This window comes from Gekko japonicus, unplaced genomic scaffold, assembly GCF_001447785.1.
Source record: "Gekko japonicus isolate JY-2015 unplaced genomic scaffold, Gekko_japonicus_V1.1 scaffold30, whole genome shotgun sequence".
In the NCBI taxonomy this organism is placed as follows: domain Eukaryota; kingdom Metazoa; phylum Chordata; class Lepidosauria; order Squamata; family Gekkonidae; genus Gekko; species Gekko japonicus.
This window is the reverse complement of record NW_015168045.1, coordinates 318,752-338,555: the sequence shown is the minus strand read 5'-3', so window position 1 is coordinate 338,555 and position 19,804 is coordinate 318,752. Positions and strand designations below refer to the sequence as shown.

General features: G+C 42.6%; 2 protein-coding genes across 2 annotated transcripts in view; one reads left to right on the top strand and one right to left on the bottom strand.

Moving 5' to 3' along the window:
• The window catches only part of USP33 (ubiquitin specific peptidase 33), an 80,457-nt gene extending 72,297 nt beyond the window's left edge, over nucleotides 1-8,160 (bottom strand). Inside the window, exons 1-2 of the mRNA XM_015414252.1 lie at nucleotides 8,047-8,160; nucleotides 5,856-5,909 (exon numbers count right to left, since the gene is read on the bottom strand). Coding sequence (XP_015269738.1) covers nucleotides 5,856-5,909; nucleotides 8,047-8,142 — 150 coding nt within the window. The 5' untranslated portion in view covers nucleotides 8,143-8,160. The remainder of the gene's footprint in view (nucleotides 1-5,855; nucleotides 5,910-8,046) is intronic.
• Nucleotides 8,161-16,894: 8,734 nt separating this feature from the next.
• FAM73A (family with sequence similarity 73 member A) overlaps nucleotides 16,895-19,804 on the top strand; it is a 66,986-nt gene continuing 64,076 nt past the window's right edge. The window contains exons 1-2 of the mRNA XM_015414254.1: nucleotides 16,895-17,188; nucleotides 18,249-18,498. Coding sequence (XP_015269740.1) covers nucleotides 18,400-18,498 — 99 coding nt within the window. The 5' untranslated portion in view covers nucleotides 16,895-17,188; nucleotides 18,249-18,399. The remainder of the gene's footprint in view (nucleotides 17,189-18,248; nucleotides 18,499-19,804) is intronic.

Genomic DNA, 19,804 nt, shown 5'->3' with positions numbered 1-19,804 from the left:
TTCTGAAGTTGACTGTTTAAGAAAATGAGCTTAGTTGAAAGTTAAAAAACTAAAGTTGGGGTAGGATAAAATTCAGCAGATGATTAAGTTGTAATTGTGTAAATTGATGGAAAAGCTGATGGTGTGATTAAGGACCGAAGGATATATAATTAAAATTGGGAGATGCTATATATGTAGGGTAACTGAAGTTAGAATGTATGGTATAAAAGGTTGGTAAGGTGTAATAAGGTGCAATAAGTTTTTTGTTAAATGCCAAACAGAGGCTTCTATATTTCCAATACGTTTTATTTATTTTTTTTTTCTTTTCTTACCTAGAATCCAGACTGAATGGATTTAACAGAGTTAGATATAAATTGTTGGATGGAAGGTAATCAAGAATTTGAGCCAATTAATATTTATTGGTTGACAGGGAATCTTAAGGATTATTATTTGTAATTAAACCAAACTCATGTAACATGTGATAAGGGAAGAAATCAGAAATTATTTGGTGTGGGTGGGTTAGGGTTGTTTTTGTATGTGTTATATGTCATTGTTCAAGTATGTTTATTTGTACCTCACTGAAGGCAATCAGTGGGAATGTTTGTTGAAAACCAATAAAAAAAATTATTAAAAAAAAAGAAAGGGGCTGGGGATTACCCTGAAAGGGACTTCCCTTCCACCTTCTCCTGGCCACAGCTCACCACAGCCAGAAGAAAGGGGGCATGGATCACCCAGATGTTTCATTTACCCCTTTGGTTTTGCTCCCCATCGCTTTGAAGGAAGGGGGGAGCAAAACCAAAGGGTTAAATGGCTAGCAGCCATTTAAAATTAACAGCTGAGTGGCGGACCTCACGCTGCTCAGCTGTTAGGCTTAAATGGCTGGCCCCAAACAGCCAAACCAAACCAGACAAAAGTCCACTAAATGTTCAGGGGATGCACCTTCCCCAAACATTGGTTCCCGATTTGAACCAGTCCAAGTCCTGCTTGAATTTTGGCTCGTGAGCTGGTTCGTGCCCATTCTTAATCTCTACTGATTAATGGAGACTGCACAAAAGCAGTGCTTGGTTTACCAAGTCCTAAGTTACTATCTTGTGTGTGTTTCTTTAAGAGGACTGTATATAAGTCAGGAGTAGGAGGTGGGAGTGATTGCAAGTTGCAGGTGTATTTTATACTTGTTCATTAACGATTTGGAGATGGGAGTAAGCAGTGAAGTGGCTAAATTTGCGGATGATACAAAGTTGTTCAGGGTGGTGAAAACCAGTGAGGATTGTGAGGCACTCCAAAGGGATCTGTCAAGGATGGGCGAGTGGGCGTCAACATGGCAAATGGGGTTCAATGTGGCCAAGTGCAAGGTGATGCACATTGGAGCCAAAAATCCTAAATATAAATACACATTGATGGGGTCTGAACTGGCAGAGACTGAGCAAGAGAGAGATCTTGGAGTTGTAGTGGATAACTCACTGAAAATGTCGAGACAGTGTGTGACTGCAATAAAAAAAGCCAATGTTATGCTGGGGATTATTAGGAAGGGTATTGAAAACAGATCAGCCAATATAATAATGCCCCTATATAAATCAATGGTGAGACCTCATTTGGAATACTGTGTGCAATTCTGGTCACCACACCTTAAAAAGGATATTATAGCTTTGGAAAAAGTGCAGAAAAGGGCAACTCGAATGATAAAAGGGTTGGAACACTTTCCCTATGAGGAAAGGTTAAAGCGCTTAGGGCTCTTTAGCTTGGAGAAGGACGTCCTTCTTCACCCAAAGAGTGATTAACACTTGGAATTCACTGCCACAGGAAGTGGTGGGTGCTACAAGCATGGATGGCTTCAAAAGGGAATTAGATAAGCATATGGAGCAGAGGTCCATCAGTGGCTATTAGCCACAAGGTATAGCTAGGGGCTCTGGGGCAAGTGATGCTCTGTCTTCTTGGTGCTTGGGGGGGTCAACAGTGGGAGGGCTTCTAATGTCCTGGCCCCACTGCTGGACCTCCTGATGGCACTGGTATTTCTGGCCACTGTGTGACACAGAGTGTTGGACTGGATGGGCCTTTGGCCTGATCCAACATTGGCGTCTCTTATGTTCTTATGTTCTTATACTGTGTGGCTGAGAATAATAAAGCTAACTTAGAGACTGATGAGGAGGCGTTTTATTTTGATACAACATTTTGGCGACGAATTGGGATGGCTTTTTCACCTTCGAACCCACCAGCCTGTTTTTTTATAAAGTCCAGGTGAGCCTCAGATTGTGTTTACTTCATGGATTCGTATATTCGACAATTATCTGCTTGCAATTAGTGACACGGAGGTGTCTGAAGAGCGGAAGCTTGCACTGCTTATTCACTCCTTGGGAGTAGAAGGACAACGTATTTTTTTATACATTTTCCCTTACTGATAATAAGTATGAGACTGCTCTTGTTGCACTGAAGGAATTTTTTGTGCCCAAGGTTAATGTGGTTGCTAATCGTTATAAGTTCCGTCAATGGGAACAGAAACCGGGGGAGTCAACCTTACAATATATTGCAGCTTTGAGAGACTTAGTTGGCTCCTGTGAGTTTGGAGTGCTGGCTGATGATTAGAGACCAGCTGGTTGAAAATACAACAATGCCTCGCATAAGGGAACGCTTACTTTTGGAACCAGAACTTTAATTGCACAAGGCTATAACATTAGCAACTCAAATTGAAGCAGCTGTAAATGAAACCAAGCTGACAAGTTCCAGCACTGGAGATGGACTACAGAGGACGGAACTGTTGCAGTGGGTGCCATCACAAAGCCATGATTCTGCAAAGGAGTCAAAAGAATATGCTGAAAAGCCAGGAAGCCAGCGAAATAGAATGCCAACAAAAATGTGTTTTCATTGTGGCTCCATACAACATCTGGCAAACTACCCTAAGGGCCGTGCAAAGGGAGTACAGTGCAATTATTGTAAAAAAATCGGACATGTCTCTAAGATGTGTTCTAGTCGTCAGAATAATTATCAGGTGCATGTAGTTCAAGTACCTGATGTAAAAGTTTTGAATGTGGATGGGAGTAGAATTGTATCTGAAGTAAAAAAAATTATGTGCACTGTTAAGATATGTGTTAACCCTTTGGGGGAGGGTCAGGAAATTGAACTGATGTTGGATACTGGTTCAGCTGTGTCTATACTACCTGAGGCACTTTATTTGGAATATTTTGGGAGTGTGCCATTGTTGTTGTTCAGTCGCACAGTCGAGTCCGACTCTTCGCGACCCCATGGACCAGATCCCGCCAGGCCATTAGTAGAGCCATTAGTAGAGCCACAATTGCAGTTGGTGTGTTATTTACAGAACCAAATACCTTTGTGTGGTTGTTTACCTGCTAAAGTGAGTTTTGGTACATGTTGTGCACCTATAGAATTTTATATTGTGCCTAATGGTACTCCTATCCTTGGTAGGGATTTGTTTGCTGCATTAAAACTGATGGTAGTGGATGGACATATTATGGCTTCACAATTGGATGTTGAACCTCCACAGGAAGTTCCCTTTTGTTTTCCTTCTGCGAGTGGGGATACCTCTGTGTAGGGTATTGGTTGTGCAAAGGGATTCGTCCACAAAGTAAAAGTGAGATCTAATGTGGTTCCTGTGCAACAGAAGTTACGACGATTGCCATTTGCTGTGAGAGATGCTGTGTCAGAAGAGCTTAAGGAATTGGTGCAGAAGGATATTATTGAGGAGGTGGACTCATCAGAATGGGTTTCTCCCATAGTGGTGGTAAGAAAGGAAGATGGAAGTATATGCCTTTGTGTAGACCTAAGAGAACCAAATAAGGCTGTTGTGATTGATAGCCACCCATTGCCACATATAGGCTGAGTTCAGACTGGCAGTTTGAAGCGGGAGGGAGTCATGCCAACTGCATCAACTGATATGGGAGCATACCGGGGAGGATGCGCAAGGGAGCATTCACACTTTTGGCCTGCCCCTGGCGGAAGCAGGTCTGTAAGGCACGGCTTTCTTTTTGGTAATCTGGAGATATGTGCATAAGGGCACAAGAAAAAATGCAGCTTTTGGCATTCGCACTTTGTTGGTGCGGGATGGACATGGGATAATCGTGCTTTCCAGGGTTTGATACCACTTTCACCTGGATTCTTTTAAACTCGGGAGGGAAGCATTACGAGACAGGTTAAGTATGGCTGGGGAACGCCGAACAGATGTGCCTATGTGAACGGCCGCTTTAATCCGTTTGTGAAACATTTCTGAAACGTGCCTATATCGGGCCAAACTGCCAGTCTGAATTGGAAGGAAGGGCATGGATTGCTTTTACAACTGATTTTCTGCAAGCATATAGGGCAACGAGGCATGCTACAACACAAAGATCACCGGCAGAATTATTACATGGGAGAGAGATGCGTACTAAGTTAAATGTTACTGGAATGTCAGCTGCAAGGAATGACGTGTCACCAGATTCAGAATTACAAAAAAGGGTGGTTCAAAAGCAAGAGAAGTATAAGGCTTATATACAGATAAATGAAGGGGTGCTAAGGACGTTAAATTTGAATGTGGCTCATTTGTTAGAGTAAGAAGACCTGGCATTTTGAGAAAGGGGGAATGTAAGTTTACTTCACCCCGTAAGATTATGGAGAGGAAAGGGCCATATACCTATAGATTATTAGATGGCCGTGTATGGAATGCTTCTTATTTGGTACCTGCGTATTCCAGTGGGAATGAAATGAGTTTTAAATCAGAGGGTTCTCCTTCGTTACCAGTGATTAAAAATGAGGACGGGCCTGTGCAGAAGGAGACCAATCCAAGCCATCAGTTGGAATGTCCAGATGCATCTCAAGAGACACCATTACCGTCACTGTCATTATCTCAAGAAGTACCACCAGTTGTTGAAAAAGAGGAGAAAGGAAGAATGAGACGACCGCCTGTTTGCATGAAGGACTATGTTATGGATTGAGGAAAGGGGGAGATGTTGTGTGTGTTTCTTTAAGAGGACTGTATATAAGTCAGGAGTAGGAAGTGGGAGTGATTGCAAGTTGCAGGTGCATTTTATACTGTGTGGCTGAGAATAATAGAGCTAACTTGGAGACTGATGAGGAGGCGTTTTATTGCGATACAACATATCTGTAGCAATAAATCAATATATCTAATTCTGAACTGCAGATCAAAAAAATTGTAAAATGGAACCAGATTCAGAGAAGGGATTCTTCTACAGGTTTGCACAAAAATCCCAAAAAGGCGGCTTAAAATTCCCTCAAAAAGAAAATACCACCCAAGATCTCACAGGATCACAGATAGCACAGAACAGTTGACAGCGATCTCAGCAAGATTTGAGGTTTTCAACATGGAAAGGTACTGAATGCTGCTCCTAGAAAAGGAGAAAGAAGGTATAGTGATAACAGGAGGGGGAAATTGGCAAGAAAAGGCAAAAAAAAAAAGAGGTGTGTGATTCTTGCAAGTGCCCAGCCTGTACACTATGCACATATACACTATGCTATAGCTGAGAATATAAATCATGCTGGATAAGACCAACAGTCCACCATCCTGTTTCCCATCAACAGCTAGTCAAGTGCAACAAGGAAGCCTACAAGTGGGGTCCAAAGATGACAACAATAACCTGTGCTTGCTGACTGCTCCACAGCACCTGACAATCAGAGGCACTGTGCCTCTGAATTGGAAGGTCCCGTTTGGTTATCATGGCTCATATCTAACTATCTACTCTCTACATATCCAACACACTCAAATCACCACTGTGTCATATGGTAACAAGTGCCACAAGTCAACTACCCACCATGACTAGTAGTACTTCCTTTTGTCTGTCTTGAACCTACCACCAATTAGTTTCATAGGGGACTGGGTTCGACTATTAGGAGAGAGGGAGAACTCAGAGAAATCACATATGCTACATGCTTACCTCTAAGCATGCCCAAAGATTTGGTCCTTTCACTTTACAGTCCTGGCAAGTGCCCTGTTAATTAAAAATAATATAAATAGTATATTGTCAGTTGATTAAAAGGTACAAAACAGATAGTTTCTCAGTTTTGTGATTCTTAGGTGTCAGATTTGTGATCTTTTATCCTTTGGTGTAGGATTTGACCTGTTTGTCCTACGTAGAGAACTGAAGGACATTGTTGGCATTTAATGGCATACACAATGTTAGAAGATGAGCAACTGAATAAGCCGGAGATGGTGTAGTTCATATTGTTCAGTCCAGTGATTGCATTGTCTGGATATATGTGGCAGCAAAGTTGGCATCTGGGTTTATTGCAAGCTCTGGTACCAGTGTCCATGTTCAAATTATTTGTTGTATTATTGTGGGTGATTGGGGGGCTGTCTGTGCCCAAGAGAAAGTTTGCCCCTCAGAACAGCTGCCATCCCTCCAACCCACCAATGAACAAGATACTTACCACCATATACCATGAAAACAATGCTACAAAAAAAAAGCGACTCCACATTGACCCCTCCTGATGGTCGCAATGTCAAACTGGATCTCTACATCAAATGCTTTTGCTGCAGAGTCCAAACTAATGTGATCAAGAATCACAAAACTGAAAAACCTGTAGGAGAACATTTCAACCTCCCAGAGCATTCAATGGGGGACCTCAAAGTAGCTGTTTTATTGCAGAGGAATTTCAGAAACAGACTGGAATGGGAGACTGCTGAATTACAAGTTAATACAACACTCAGGACAATGGAACCACCTGGGTTTAAGAGAGATATTGGCTTCTTGTCTCACTACACATGCTAAGTCACTCAGTTCTCACTTGTACCCAGAAATTAAGCTTTATGGATCTTAAAGGTGCCATTGGACTCAAACTCAGTTCTCACATCTGTTGTTAATTCCTGTATTGCTGCTATTCACAGGTCTTATCAAATGTGTTATTTCAATCTCAGCTATATTTATTGCTCACTTACTTATGCATCTTGACTCTAAATAGCCCTTCCTGGCAACAACCCCCTCCCATCTACATATAACATTTGAGGAAATCTGTTTCAGTGTATCTGAAGTAGTGTGCATCTACACATGTTTGGTGTATTAGCCAGTTTGGTATAGTGGTTAAGCGCACGGACTCTAATCTGGGAGAACTGGGTTTGATTTCCTCCTACTCCACTTGCAGCTGCTGGATGACCTTGGGCAAGCCATAGTTCTGACAAGAGCTATCCTTAAAAGGGCAGTTCTTGAAAGAGATCTCTTAGCCCACCTACCTCACAGGGTATCTGTTGTGGGGAGGGGAAGGGAAAGGAGTTTGTAAGCCACTCTGAGACTCCGAGTGAAGGGCAGGGTATAAATTCAATCTCTTCTTCTAAGCCTCTCAGTTCTGCTTATACCCAAAATTGAACTTTGTTGGTCTTAAAGGTGCCACTGGACTCAAATTTCATTCTCACATCTGTTTGTTAACTCCTGTACTTGTATGCTAATTTACTGCCCATTCACATGTCTTAAAGGTAAAGGTTCCCTTGCTCGAAAGCCAGTCGAATCCGACTCTACGGTTGCGGTGCTCATCTCCATTCCAAAGCCGAAGAGCCAGCGCTGTCTGAAGACATTTCCGTGGTCATGTGGCTGGCATGACTAAACACCAAGGCGCACGGAACGCTGTTACCTTCCCACTGAAGTGGTACCTATTTATCTACTTGCAATTTCTTGCTTTCAAACTGCTAGGTTGGCAGGAGCTGGATCTAGAGACGGGAGCTCACTCTGTCATGCGGCAACTCGGGTCTCGAACTGCTGAACTACCGACCTTCCACAGTTTGCAGTTCAGCGTCTTAACCACTTAAGCCACCGCAGCTCCTTCACATGTCTTACCAACCACCTTAATCCAATCTCAGCTGTAATCGCCCAGTTACTTATGCATCTTGACTCCAACTAGCCCTTCCTGACAAATAACCCCCCTCCCTCTCTCTGCCTATATGTAATGGTTGAGAAAATTTTGTTTCACTGTATCTTAAGAAGTTTGCTTGCACACGAAAGCTTATACCTTGAATAAAATTTTATTGGCCTTAAAGGTGCCACTGGACTCATGCTGCATATTCCTAGCTTAGAACTGAAATAGTGGTGCCAAAATCCAAACTCATCACAATTAGGGAAGTAGTAAATTGCAACTTACATGTGATTTGTGTATTAGATCTTCCTTGGTTATCTCACCAACAGATTCCAAATGTGGACAATCATTGTTGAGTGCTGCCATTTTAGCAGCAGCCATTTCAAAATCGGGATCTATCTACATCTTTGGAAAGAAAAACAGTGTACATATTTTGAGACATTAGTTTTTCAAGCAGCATTACAGTAAATACAAGGCAGATTATGTAATCTTATGTAATTAATGTCAATGTTAGAAAATGAAAAATAAAACAAAATAAAATACACACATACTACAAATGGGTGATGGTATTTTATACAGATTAAAGAAATTGGGACATACCTATGAAGTGGTTCTGTCTAGATTGTTACTTTGTTCCTTGATCAGAACAAAGGATTGTTTACAACTTTCTGACCCACACCACATTTTAAAGTATTACGAATCAAGTAATGGCAACCTACAATGAATAATTCAAATATAAAGCCAGGTCAAAAACATCATCCAGGTCTTGCCTCTGCAGCTGCCAGCCTAGAAACATGGCTGAACAGGGTAGATCTTGTTCAGCTCTGGCCACCATGTTTTGGGATACAGGAATAAGTTGGTTTCAGAGAACAGGGGAGGGGGAAGAACGTCATGATAATATCCTGACAGACAATCTCAACAGGAACCCCATTCCTCAGTACGTTTCAAGTACATGCACGTCTGGCATGGGTTTGAGAGACGGACTGGACGTCCTGTTGGTGTACTGTCTGCTCCGCAACTGACAAAATTGTCTTCAACATTGGTGGAAACATTCAGCAATGACGTTTCAAGTGGTTCAGAGCCATTTACGTTCTGTTCTCCAACAGGATTTTGAGTTCAACAGCACACTGTTACAAGTGTCTCACCTGAGACAGATTATTGGAGAGATGCATTCCACCACTTGCACTCTCTTGCCCCTTGTGGCTATTATAAATGCTTCCAGGGAATGGAAGAATGGATTGAATGGACAAGACCTCATGGAAGAGGTCTTTTCCCATTAGTTTTAAAGGAAGCCATAATTCTTAATTTTAAAAAATCTCTGTATGTCCAGGATTTAAAGAACTTCCAGCTAGTACTGAGTCTTTCCATCCTGAGCAAGGTGCTTGAGAGAATGTGGGTGTGCAATTCCAAGATCATCTGGATGAGCAGGATTACTCAGACCCCTTTCAATATGGCACTGGAAACATAACTGCTTTATGGCATTTACCAGGAAGAGACAAGCTAAAAGGGGGAGTGCATCTCTATGGCTGCTCCTGGATTGTTTACCAGCTTTCAGTACATAGGAAGAACTATTTTTCAGTGGCTCTAGTTCTATCTGGATCAGAGATATCATAAGGTGGTGCTAGTAGGATACTGCTCAGCACCTCGGCTAACAGGAATATTCTGCAGGACTCCATTTTGCCCCCTATGAGCCACAAAGAGCCAATGCCCACAATGCATCACTACACAAGATTGCTCCAAGATGTCACAGTAACACATGAAACCAGGGCATTAATATGGAGAGACTAACACTCATGCCACCCTTAAAGCTATTCAGACTGTTGTGGGACCCTGTACACAAACTATTAGGAGACAGAGAAAGATAGAATCATAGAATCACAAAGTTGGAAGGGGCCATTCAGTCGATGTAGTCCAACCCACTGCTCAATGCAGGATCAGCCTAGAGCATCCCTCACAAGTGTTTTTCCAGCCACTGCTTAAAGACTGCCAGTGAGGGGGAGCTCACCACCTCCCTAGGTAGCTAATTCCACTGTTGCACAACTCTTACTGTAAAAAAGTGTTTCCTAATACCCAGCTGGTACCTTCCCACCCTTAATTTAAACACGTTATTGGGAGTCCTATCCTCTGCTGCCAACAGGAACAGCTTTGTGCCCTCCTCTAAGTCACAGCCCTTCAAATCATGACCCCCCTCAACCTACAGACTACACACTCCCAAGTCCCCCAGCCTTTCCTCATCGGGCATGGTTTCCAGGGCCCCTAATCATCCTCGTCGCTCTCCTCTGTACCCACTACATTGTGTCCACATCCTTTTTGAAGTGAGGCCTCCAGAACTACACACAATACTCCAGGTGTGGCCTGAACAATGCAGTGTACAGCAGGACTATGACATCTTGCAATTTGGATGTTATGCCTCTGTTGATACAGCGTTTTTTTGTCACTGCATCACACTGGCTACTCATATTTAACTGACAGTCCATCTGTACTCCAAGAGCTTGTTCACACACACTGCTACCTAGAAGCATATCCCCCATCCAGTATGTGTGTTCCTCATGTTTTTTACCCAGATGTAGAATTTGGCACTTATCATAACAACATAAGAACATAAGAGATGCCAATGTTGGATCAGGCCAAAGGTCCATCCAGTCCAACACTCTGTGTCACACAGTGGCCAGAAATACCAGTGCCATCAGGAGGTCCACCAGTGGGGCCAGTGGGGCCAATCCTTGTTAAATTGCACCTTGTTCACATCCACCCACTTTCCCAGTTCTCATTGAATTCTATCGCTGTGTTCTGGTGTCCTTGTTGCTCCTCCCAATTTGGTGTCATCTGCAAATTTAATGAGTAGTCCCTCCACACCCACATCCAGATTATTTATAAAAAATGCTGGAAAGTATCAGGCCCAGAACTGAGCCCTGTGACACCCCACTGGACACCTCCCTCCATTCAGATGAAATGCCATTGACGACTACTCTCTGAGCATGGTTCTCCAACCAGTTCCCTATCCACCTAACTATCCTAGAGCCCAGGCCACAATACTCTAGTTTACTCATCAGAACATCATGGGGAACCCTGTGAAAAGCTTTGCTGAAATCCAGGTAAACAACATCAACAGCATTCCCTCAATCCAGTAAGGTCATCATTCGATCAAAGAAGGAAAGGAGGTTGGTCTGGCAAGACCTGTTGGGGACAAATTCGTGCTGACTTCCCCAAATCACCAAGTTGTCCTTTAGATGCTTGCAGATCAATCCCTTTAAAATTTTCTCCAGTATCTTCCCTGGGACAGAGGTCAGATTGACTGGCCTGTAGTTTCCTCGGTCATCCCTCCTCCATTTTTTGAGAATTGGGATAACATTTGCCCTCCTCCACTCTTGTGGCATGTCTCCCCTCCTCCAAGAGGTCTGGAAGATGTTTTTTGAGCACTCTTGGGTGCATACCATCTGGCCCGGGGAATCTGTATTCATTCAATGCAGCCAGGTGCTTCTCAGCTACCTCTCTGTCCATGTCAACCAGCAGCCTGGAAGCCGTGCCTTGCATACTACCATCACTAGACGAACCTGTTCTCTTCTTCAGGGAAAAAACTAAGGCAAAACAGGCACTGAGACTTTCTGCTTTCTCTCTGTCCTCTGTCAGAGTTTCTTCATTTTCACCTCTTTTATCTTGTGTTTGCTCCTCATATATCTGAAGATTTTCTTGTTGTAGCGAGCCTCCCTGACCAGCTTTAGCTCACTGTGAGCTTTGGCATCTCTGATGGCTGACCTACAGTGCCTAGCAACCCGCAGATACTCTTCTTTAGAGGTATGTCCTTGCCTCCATTGCTTGAACATTTCCATTTTCTCCCTTAGCGCACCACAGAGCTCTCTGTTCATCCACATTGGCTTCTTGGATCCCCCACCATGTTTCCTTCTTGTTGGAATAGCGATGGCTTGAGCTTGCAAGAGCTCTTATTTTAGTAGAGCCCACCCTTCACTTGCTCCTTTCCCTTCCAGCAGTCTTGCCCATGAAATGATTTTTATCATGCCCCTGAACTTATTAAAATCTACCCTACTGAAATTTAACATACACGTGTGGCTATGAACTTCTTTGGTCCCCCACAACAAAAGAAATTCTAGTAGGACATGGTCACTTCCCCCTAAAGTCTCCACCACCTTCACCTCATCTACCATCTCTTGTCTGTTGATCAATATTAAGTCAAGTGTGGCCAAGCCCCTCGTCACTTCCTCCACCATTTGATGAAGAAAGATGTCAGCCAGACACGTCAGGAACATGAGTGACTGTTGATGCTTTGCAGAGTTTGTCTCCCAGCACACATCAGGAAAGTTAAAGTCACCCATAACTACCAGGTCATGTTGTTTGGATACCCTCTCAAACTGTTCAAGGAGGGCAGCATCCACCTCTTCATCTTGGTCAGGAGGTCTGTAACAGACTCCAACCACAATACTGTTTGTCCTTCCTTCCCTTATCCTCACCCAGATACTTTCCACTGGGCCACTGCCCTCCAGTATTTCTTGACAAACGAACCCTCTCCTCACATACAGTGCCACTCCACCTCCTCTTTAAGCCTTGCAGTTTTTCTTGAACGACTCATATCCATCCACTATTACATTCCAGTTCTGGGAATCATACCACCAAGTCCCTGTAATGCCTACTAAATCATATCCCTGTCTGTATTAGAATCTCAAGCTCTTCCTTCTTATTGCCCAAGCTTTGGGCATTGGTACATAGACACCTGAAGCCCCGCACCTTTGGCTCCATTAGACCTGGCCCTCCCAGGTGGGCCTCTGTAGTTTTCTCTCCTTCATTTAAATCCCTATGTTGGTTGTCTCCTTCCCCTTGTGGTCTCAGTTTAAGGCCCTCTTGATTAATCTTGCCAGGTTTCTGCCAAACACATTCTTCCATGACCTTGACATGTGAAGTCCATCACGCGCTAGTAGGCTGTCGTCCAGAAAACGTAGCCCATGGTCCCAGAATCCAAATTGCTCCTGCTGGCACCACAAACGCAGCCAGTGGTTCATCTCCATTATCATCTGTTCCCATTGTATTGGCCTTCAATAGGCATGTTATCATACTTAAAATGCCAGCAAATACCAGTTAAGTCCTAGCACATGGCTTTGTAAAAGAAAAACTCCACAGCTCCAGGAATAGTCATCTTCATTGCATGATGGATAACAGCTTTGAACTGAGTGCACATTTCAGTCATTCAGAACAAAAGTCACAGTTACAATGGAGATATAAGCAGTTTAGATATAAAAGAGCTAAGAAATATCAATCCTTCAACAGGTGCAATTGCTAATTTGCATATGTAATTAAGATTTTCCATGAATAAAGAATAGATCCTGGTTGAAAATGAACTGCAGTCTTCCTTGCTGTGCAGATTCTTGACAGTATTTCTGTTCTTGGGAGTAACATAAGTCCACAATTATAAAGCTCTAAAGTTGTGTATAATCTAAGGTTTCCACTAAGTTACAAACATCCCCTGGATATAAAAAGTGCTGATAACTAGGGTTTTTTTGCTTTAGATTTTTAAGGCTGCTGGAAGACATAGTATCATATTTCCTTTGTATTAAAGGTCTTGACAATTTCACAGATTCATTGCCGTCTAGCTCAGCCTTAGTCACTGCTAAAGAACCAATGCAGTTCCTGTCCAACAGACCGAGCCTTCTCACTTTATAGCAAATATTTATCCTTTGATCTCTTTCAAACCCACATTCTCTTTGGAAGAAAAGAAAAATGGGCCATAGCTCAATGGAGCACCTGTTATACATGCAGAAAGTCCTAGATCCGATTGCTGGCACTTCCTGTTAAAGGATCTTGGGTAGCTTCTGCCACTCACAGTAGTCAGTACTTAGGTAGATGGAGCAATGGTTTCAGTATAAAGCAGCTTCATATATAAGCACAATTCAAGTGTTTTTGTAAGCTTTCTTAATTTAGTTCCATGTACATTTTTTTACTTGTTAAAAGAATTCAGATGGTCCCATAAAATTGTTGTCACACACCCAATCCAACACATCATTGTTCAGAGATGTGTTTGCTATCTGATCATCCTGCTTTACAGACTGCAGTAGAAGTGAACACAGAGCTAGGCTAGCCATTTAGATACAAAATATGGAAATAATGGATTGAAAACCAGACAACTATCATTTAACCTACACATGGTATCTGTCCAACCCATTTGATGGAATATTTTGCATTGCACCTTTTCTTCCTCAAACGAGCTCAGCCTAATAAAAAAATGCAAATGAAGAGGGTCTTATTAAAACTTTATCCCTGTCTCATACATAGCACAAAAGTCAAGTGTTCTCAAGCATATGATTCACTCATAGCAAAAGTTTAACAGAACCCTCTCTCTATTTTTCAAAAGGATTTTGGACAGTGTCTTGTCTTATGTTCTGCAGTATATTCTGCAGACTGACCTTCTGTAGTACAACTATATCCCTGCACTACTGCAAGCAGCAGACTGTTAAGCATCCCTTATTTAAAACCATACGCTGCACCAGATAACCCAAATGTTCAATATAAAGATACAAACCAGAGCACGTAATAGGTCACACCCCCTTTCCAGCACCTCAACACACACAGCTGTTCTCTAACAGTTTTAGACTAGAAGTACAGTTAGAGACTACTTAGGTGACATGAGGGTGGTATTTAAGCATCAAAAGAGTTTCTCCTCCTCCCACATCAGATTCCCATCTTTACACCAAACCTGCCCAGCTCTACAAGAGCCTACACCACCCACACTGAGATTATACTTGGACAGTATTTCACCATGATTGCAAGTGGCAACTAATTGCTCAAAATTACCCTAGAGCTTCATCAAACAATATGCACAATAAGTACAGTATTTTAAAGAAAGGTGTTTATATTTGATTCTGGCACCCCTTCTTAGACACCCAAATTTAGCAATTAATTTCCAAGATCAGACGTGCTTAGTCTCCATCCTGCTTAAAACTCCTGACTTTTTTTTTTTTTTTAAGTATGCTGCCTTTCAACAGCAATAGGATTCCAAAGACAGAACACGGTTCCCAAGGCGGGGACTCCAAGACTTGTGACCCGGAAGCCCCTCCCCCAATCTGCAAGTGTATACGATTTGCCGGTCCTACTAAGCCGTTAAAGGCAACCTGTACATTTCAAAGCTAAGAAACGGCACTGAATCGAAGGTTTGTGCCCGGGTCCTTTCTACATTTCAGGAACAAAGTGGAAAATCGGCCGGGGGGTTGTGTGTCTTTTAAATACACCATCGGAAAAACTTTCCGCGGACAGGAGGAAAATGGAAATCCTTGAACTAATTATTAGGAGAGGCGAGTCCAGAGGACGACTCCACCAAGCCGACTGCAAAACCGCTACCCCGTCCCTTCAGAGTCTACCCACAGCCTCCGTTCCACATTTCCAAGAGATCTCCCGACAACTTGGTCTACAATTCTATACTCAATTACTCTGCAATAAAGCCCGTAATGCGAGCCCAAGCAAATACGCGTCCCGACCTGACGCAGGAATACAGTCCCGCCAGCCACTGGCGGCTCACCACGAATAGTTTCTGCGTTTTCCTTAACGCCGAACGGTCTCCAGTCCCACCTCCACAGTTATAAGCACGACCGCCTCCTCACCTGGCTCCTGAAGCCAATCCGAGATAACAGACCACGCAGTTGAAAGCACCGGGAAATGGAGGACAAGGAGGAGACGCCTTCCGCTTCCTTCTTGTCTGTCTTCTCTCACTATCTCTAGAAGCGACAAGTCGGCATGCCGGTGCACGCGCACTGTTGCCGCCGGTTAGTCGATTAGACTTGCCCTGCACAAAGATGGTGACGTTTGGATTCGCTGTGCGGCGGCTGGTAGCAATAGGAGGGAAGAGGGCGACTAACTTAGCCCTCACAAAGATGGTGGATTGTAAGTGGTTGTCTTTTCCCTTTGCACCACGGGAGAAGCCAAGATAAGAAACGGGGAGGAGGGGTACGTTGCTACGAACATGGCGGCTGCAAATTGCCTGTGCATCTAACGTTGCAGCAGTTGATGCAGAATAAAAAAATGGGCTTGCTGATTTTGGTTATGCAAAACACACGTTGAGAACATGGATTTAGGTCCTATAATGATAGTTCTAGTCCTGTCGCTTAGAAAGACACACGCTAACAAAGTTTGAGTCCAGTGGCACCTTTAATACAAACAAAATTTTATTCAAGGTGTAAGGTTTCGTGTGCAAGCACATTTACCGTGTGTTATCCTTCCTTTGGCCCTGGAAGGAGACTCTCAACTGTTCCTCTTTGCCCTTCATAGACATTTTAACAAAGCTACTAAACTCAGACAGTTCATTTTTCTCAAGATGGGGTTTCCTGATGGCTTGGCTATCTGTCGTAGTAAAAACAAGATCTAAACACAATGCAGAAATCCAGGAATTTGTCTTTGCAGCGATATGGCAGCAGCCCGTCCCCTCATAAAAAAGTGCTCTTGATCGAGCTCGGGTTTTACTGCCTGAGAAACACGGGGGAGGGGGGGCTTTTAAAAATTGCCCTGTAAATGCAAGCACACCCCTCTGTTGTTATCCCCATATTCCAGATGTCAGGTTGTAGGCGCTATACTGTACTGTTAGCCTCATACTGCAGAGAGGGATGAGACTGAGAATATTTTACCGCAACCCTGCAATGTAATCTATTGTCCTCATCCTCATGATCCCATATTTATAGTTTGAGTTGGTGTCTACAACCATCCTGTATAATCTCGTTTCAAAAGGGTGAATTTAATTAGCTACTCACAGTATGTCTCTAATAAATGCTTTAACAACTACCATCTACTTGATGTTATTGGTGAAATACACTATAGCACCCAAAATGTACAAACGGTCAGGGTTAAATACCATTTTGATAATTACACCCCCCCACACACACACACACACACACGCCACATCGATTTCTTTTAGAGTGATAACGAGCAATGTCTACATGCAAGAGCACGAAGCACAACAGAGCGGCATTCAATTCGGAGCTGGGGTGAGGGAGTGGCGATGCTGGTAGCAATTTAAACAGGATTAGTTTTCCTGCAATACCACAGGGTGCAGCGAAACTCAGTCTAATTAAATTATAACTGACTTCTCAATCTCACCCCTTCCAGGTCTCCATTGAATGTTTTCGCTTTCATCACTCTTAACACAGACAGCTGGAGTCTGGCAAATGAAACCGGAAACTAGAGGACGTGTTTTCTCTAGTCTTTCTCTCTCTATGGTTCTTCACACCACCACTTTTCATTTTTTAAAACCGCCTATAATAGCAGCGCGCTACGGCTGGTGCAAAGGAAAAATCACGGAGTGGCTCGTTTTGGTTTGCGGTTGTTGTTGGTTGCAGTGCCTGGGAGGTAACCGGGAAAAGCTGATTCCCTGGCGCTTTTTCGATTTGGCACTCCGGAAGAAAGGGGCATTTTCCAGACAGTCCACCTCAGGAAGCAGGTAGGCAGGCGGCGACCCTTTCCAAGCCTTGTGAGATGCTCCGGGAAAACAAACGGGTGGGTCTTCTTGGGTATGTGGGCCTGCAATTTACGACCCTAAGATCAAATTGTAGAAGCTGGAGTTTTTCAGAGTCTGGAGTAAGTTACATTGCTATGATTTGTGGCATTATGGAAATATAAGGGGTATGGTGTTGGGGGGCTCTGGGTAAGGGGTGACCCTTTAGAAAAAGAGAGGGATATTTGGGCAATCATAAGCTTTTTCAGCAACTCCTTTGTTATTTAGTTTTGACAGGTTTCCCTGCTATTCAGCTATATATGCTATAATAAAGTCTGCTCTTGTGTTTCAGTGAGCTCATGCAAACTGGATACATAGCCCCACGTCAAGATTACCAGTTGGGTTTTATATCTCCTAATTTTAAATCTTAGACACTGTGACTCTTTCTTCCCATCTCTCTCCTTGCTAATAGGACTTGTGTTAAAAGGGATAATATACCTGGCAGTCCAGCATAACAGGGAAGCTGGTACAAGCCCATTTGGGTTTGGTTCCACAAAGTGTTGGGAGTGGGGAATAGATGAGGAACAGAAAACTCCAGTACCAGCTGTCCAAGGAAACTTCTTAGGAGTAGCTGTTATCTGCAGCTTTGAAATAAGTCCCAGTTTCTGGTTTTCCATGAAGAATGACTATATTCTTCCTTTGTGAGGTTTCTGGATATTTTTAAGACCTTTGTGTGGAAAAAAGCTGCTTAGGGAGCTTTAAAATATTATGTAGACTACTTTAATCCAAAATACCATGATTTTTTCTAGTCAACACACAGATTAGCCCAAAATGCTATAATTCTTTTTTGAAAGCTGGCTATTTTTCTCTTATCTGTGCTTGACATGGTTTTCAAAATGGTATTGGAGGCTATTCCTTGTGAAAGAGAATTTACACAAATTTCTTGTTCCAGTTACCATAGCTGTTCTTTGGTACTGTTGTTAGCTTTCACAGAAAAGCTTGAAGGGTGTTCCCTTAATCTTGTTTCCTCAGTAACATATATCATTCCACTGCAAACAATCTCTAGGTAAACCCTGAAAAGAAGACTGAAGCCACCGAAAACGGAATTCTTGTATGGTCAAATATTTCTACCTTGTTGGCAGATTTAGTCCAACATTGTGTGTTGGTAATATGATTTTTACTTAGTCACATAATGATGCTATGTGAAAGAAGGAGCCATGTCAGAAGATGCTTTCAGAGAGACACGGTTTTCTTTTAAAACAGCAGCTTTAAGAGTGTTCGATCTTCCCCTGTCTTGGTATTCTTCTCTAAACCAGGTAATTCAGAGTTGAAATGTTGGTGCTTTCATATCTAACACTGTTTTATTTAATCTACTACTTCTTGTATGTATTCCTACTTGGAAAATAGCATATATGTGTGTGAAATTGTCTGTAAACTTCCATATAATTGAAAATCAAGAACAGTTGTACATTCTGATAAACTTCAATTGTTTATATATGCAAAGGTTAATCTGAAGCCTCTACAATATTTTCAAGTGAATGCACAGGTATATTTGAAAAACCAATACTGTGCTACCCTATGGTTTTTTTTCTTTTTACAGTCTAAGGAGATTGTATTAGTTGCTATAGAATCCACTCAATTTCAGAATATGCCTTGCAGAGTAAAGAGTGTTAATGGGTTTACAGATTTGAATGTTGAAAGAAAAAAGCACAGATAAACTAAATGGAGGGTTCTGACAGTTTTATTTATTCTTCAGTAGCAAATAGATCTAAATTCTTCCTAAGGACCACACCCCTGGACCTTGGTTTTCTTATCAGCATACAGTTTTAAATGTTTTAGCCATTTTTCTGCAGCCTTTATAGTGTTGTATGTTTTGTTGTTGAGTATGACCTACTTTGTAGGGTGTTGGTGGTAATGGTGACAATTATTTATCATGGTCTGTGGAAAGCTGACAGTAAAAGTCAATTTAGAACTGGTATTTGTTACTTTTTGGTGGGAAAGATATGTGTTCAACATCTGTCTGTAGAACAGACTTCGGTGGAGCTCCAGCTGCTAGAAATGTGGCTGCATGAGAAGATGGGGAGGGAAGAAAAATAGAATTGCTGTTAAATCAAAGGTTCAAAACAGCTGTAAAGAGAGTGAAAATGATTTTAAAAGCTTATTCAGGTAGTCCCACCACAGAAGCAATTTGAGAATGTATGCAGTTGTACTTAGAATTTCATGTTCTATGTGATTCAAAGAGGCTAACTACAAAAGTAATTTATTTATTTATTCAATTTATACCCCGCCTTCCCCGCAAGCGGGCTCAGGGCGGCTTACAGCATTGGCACCAATTGCCGATAAAACCATAAAAACATTATAAAACACTATAACACAGATAAAATCATAAGGTGCTATTAATTATACAGTTCGTTGCTTGCGGTGGCATGCTAGAGATGTCTACAACTGCTGAATTCCGGCTCAGTGTCGTCCTGAGTCACTCGATGGAATGAGCCAGATGTTAAAGCTGAGGGCCAGGCTCATTGATGGTAATAGTGGGGGCGGCTCCTAGTTGAAGGCCTGGTGGAAGAGCTCTGTCTTGCAGGCCCTGCAGAACTGTAAGAGATCCCGCAGGGCCCTGAT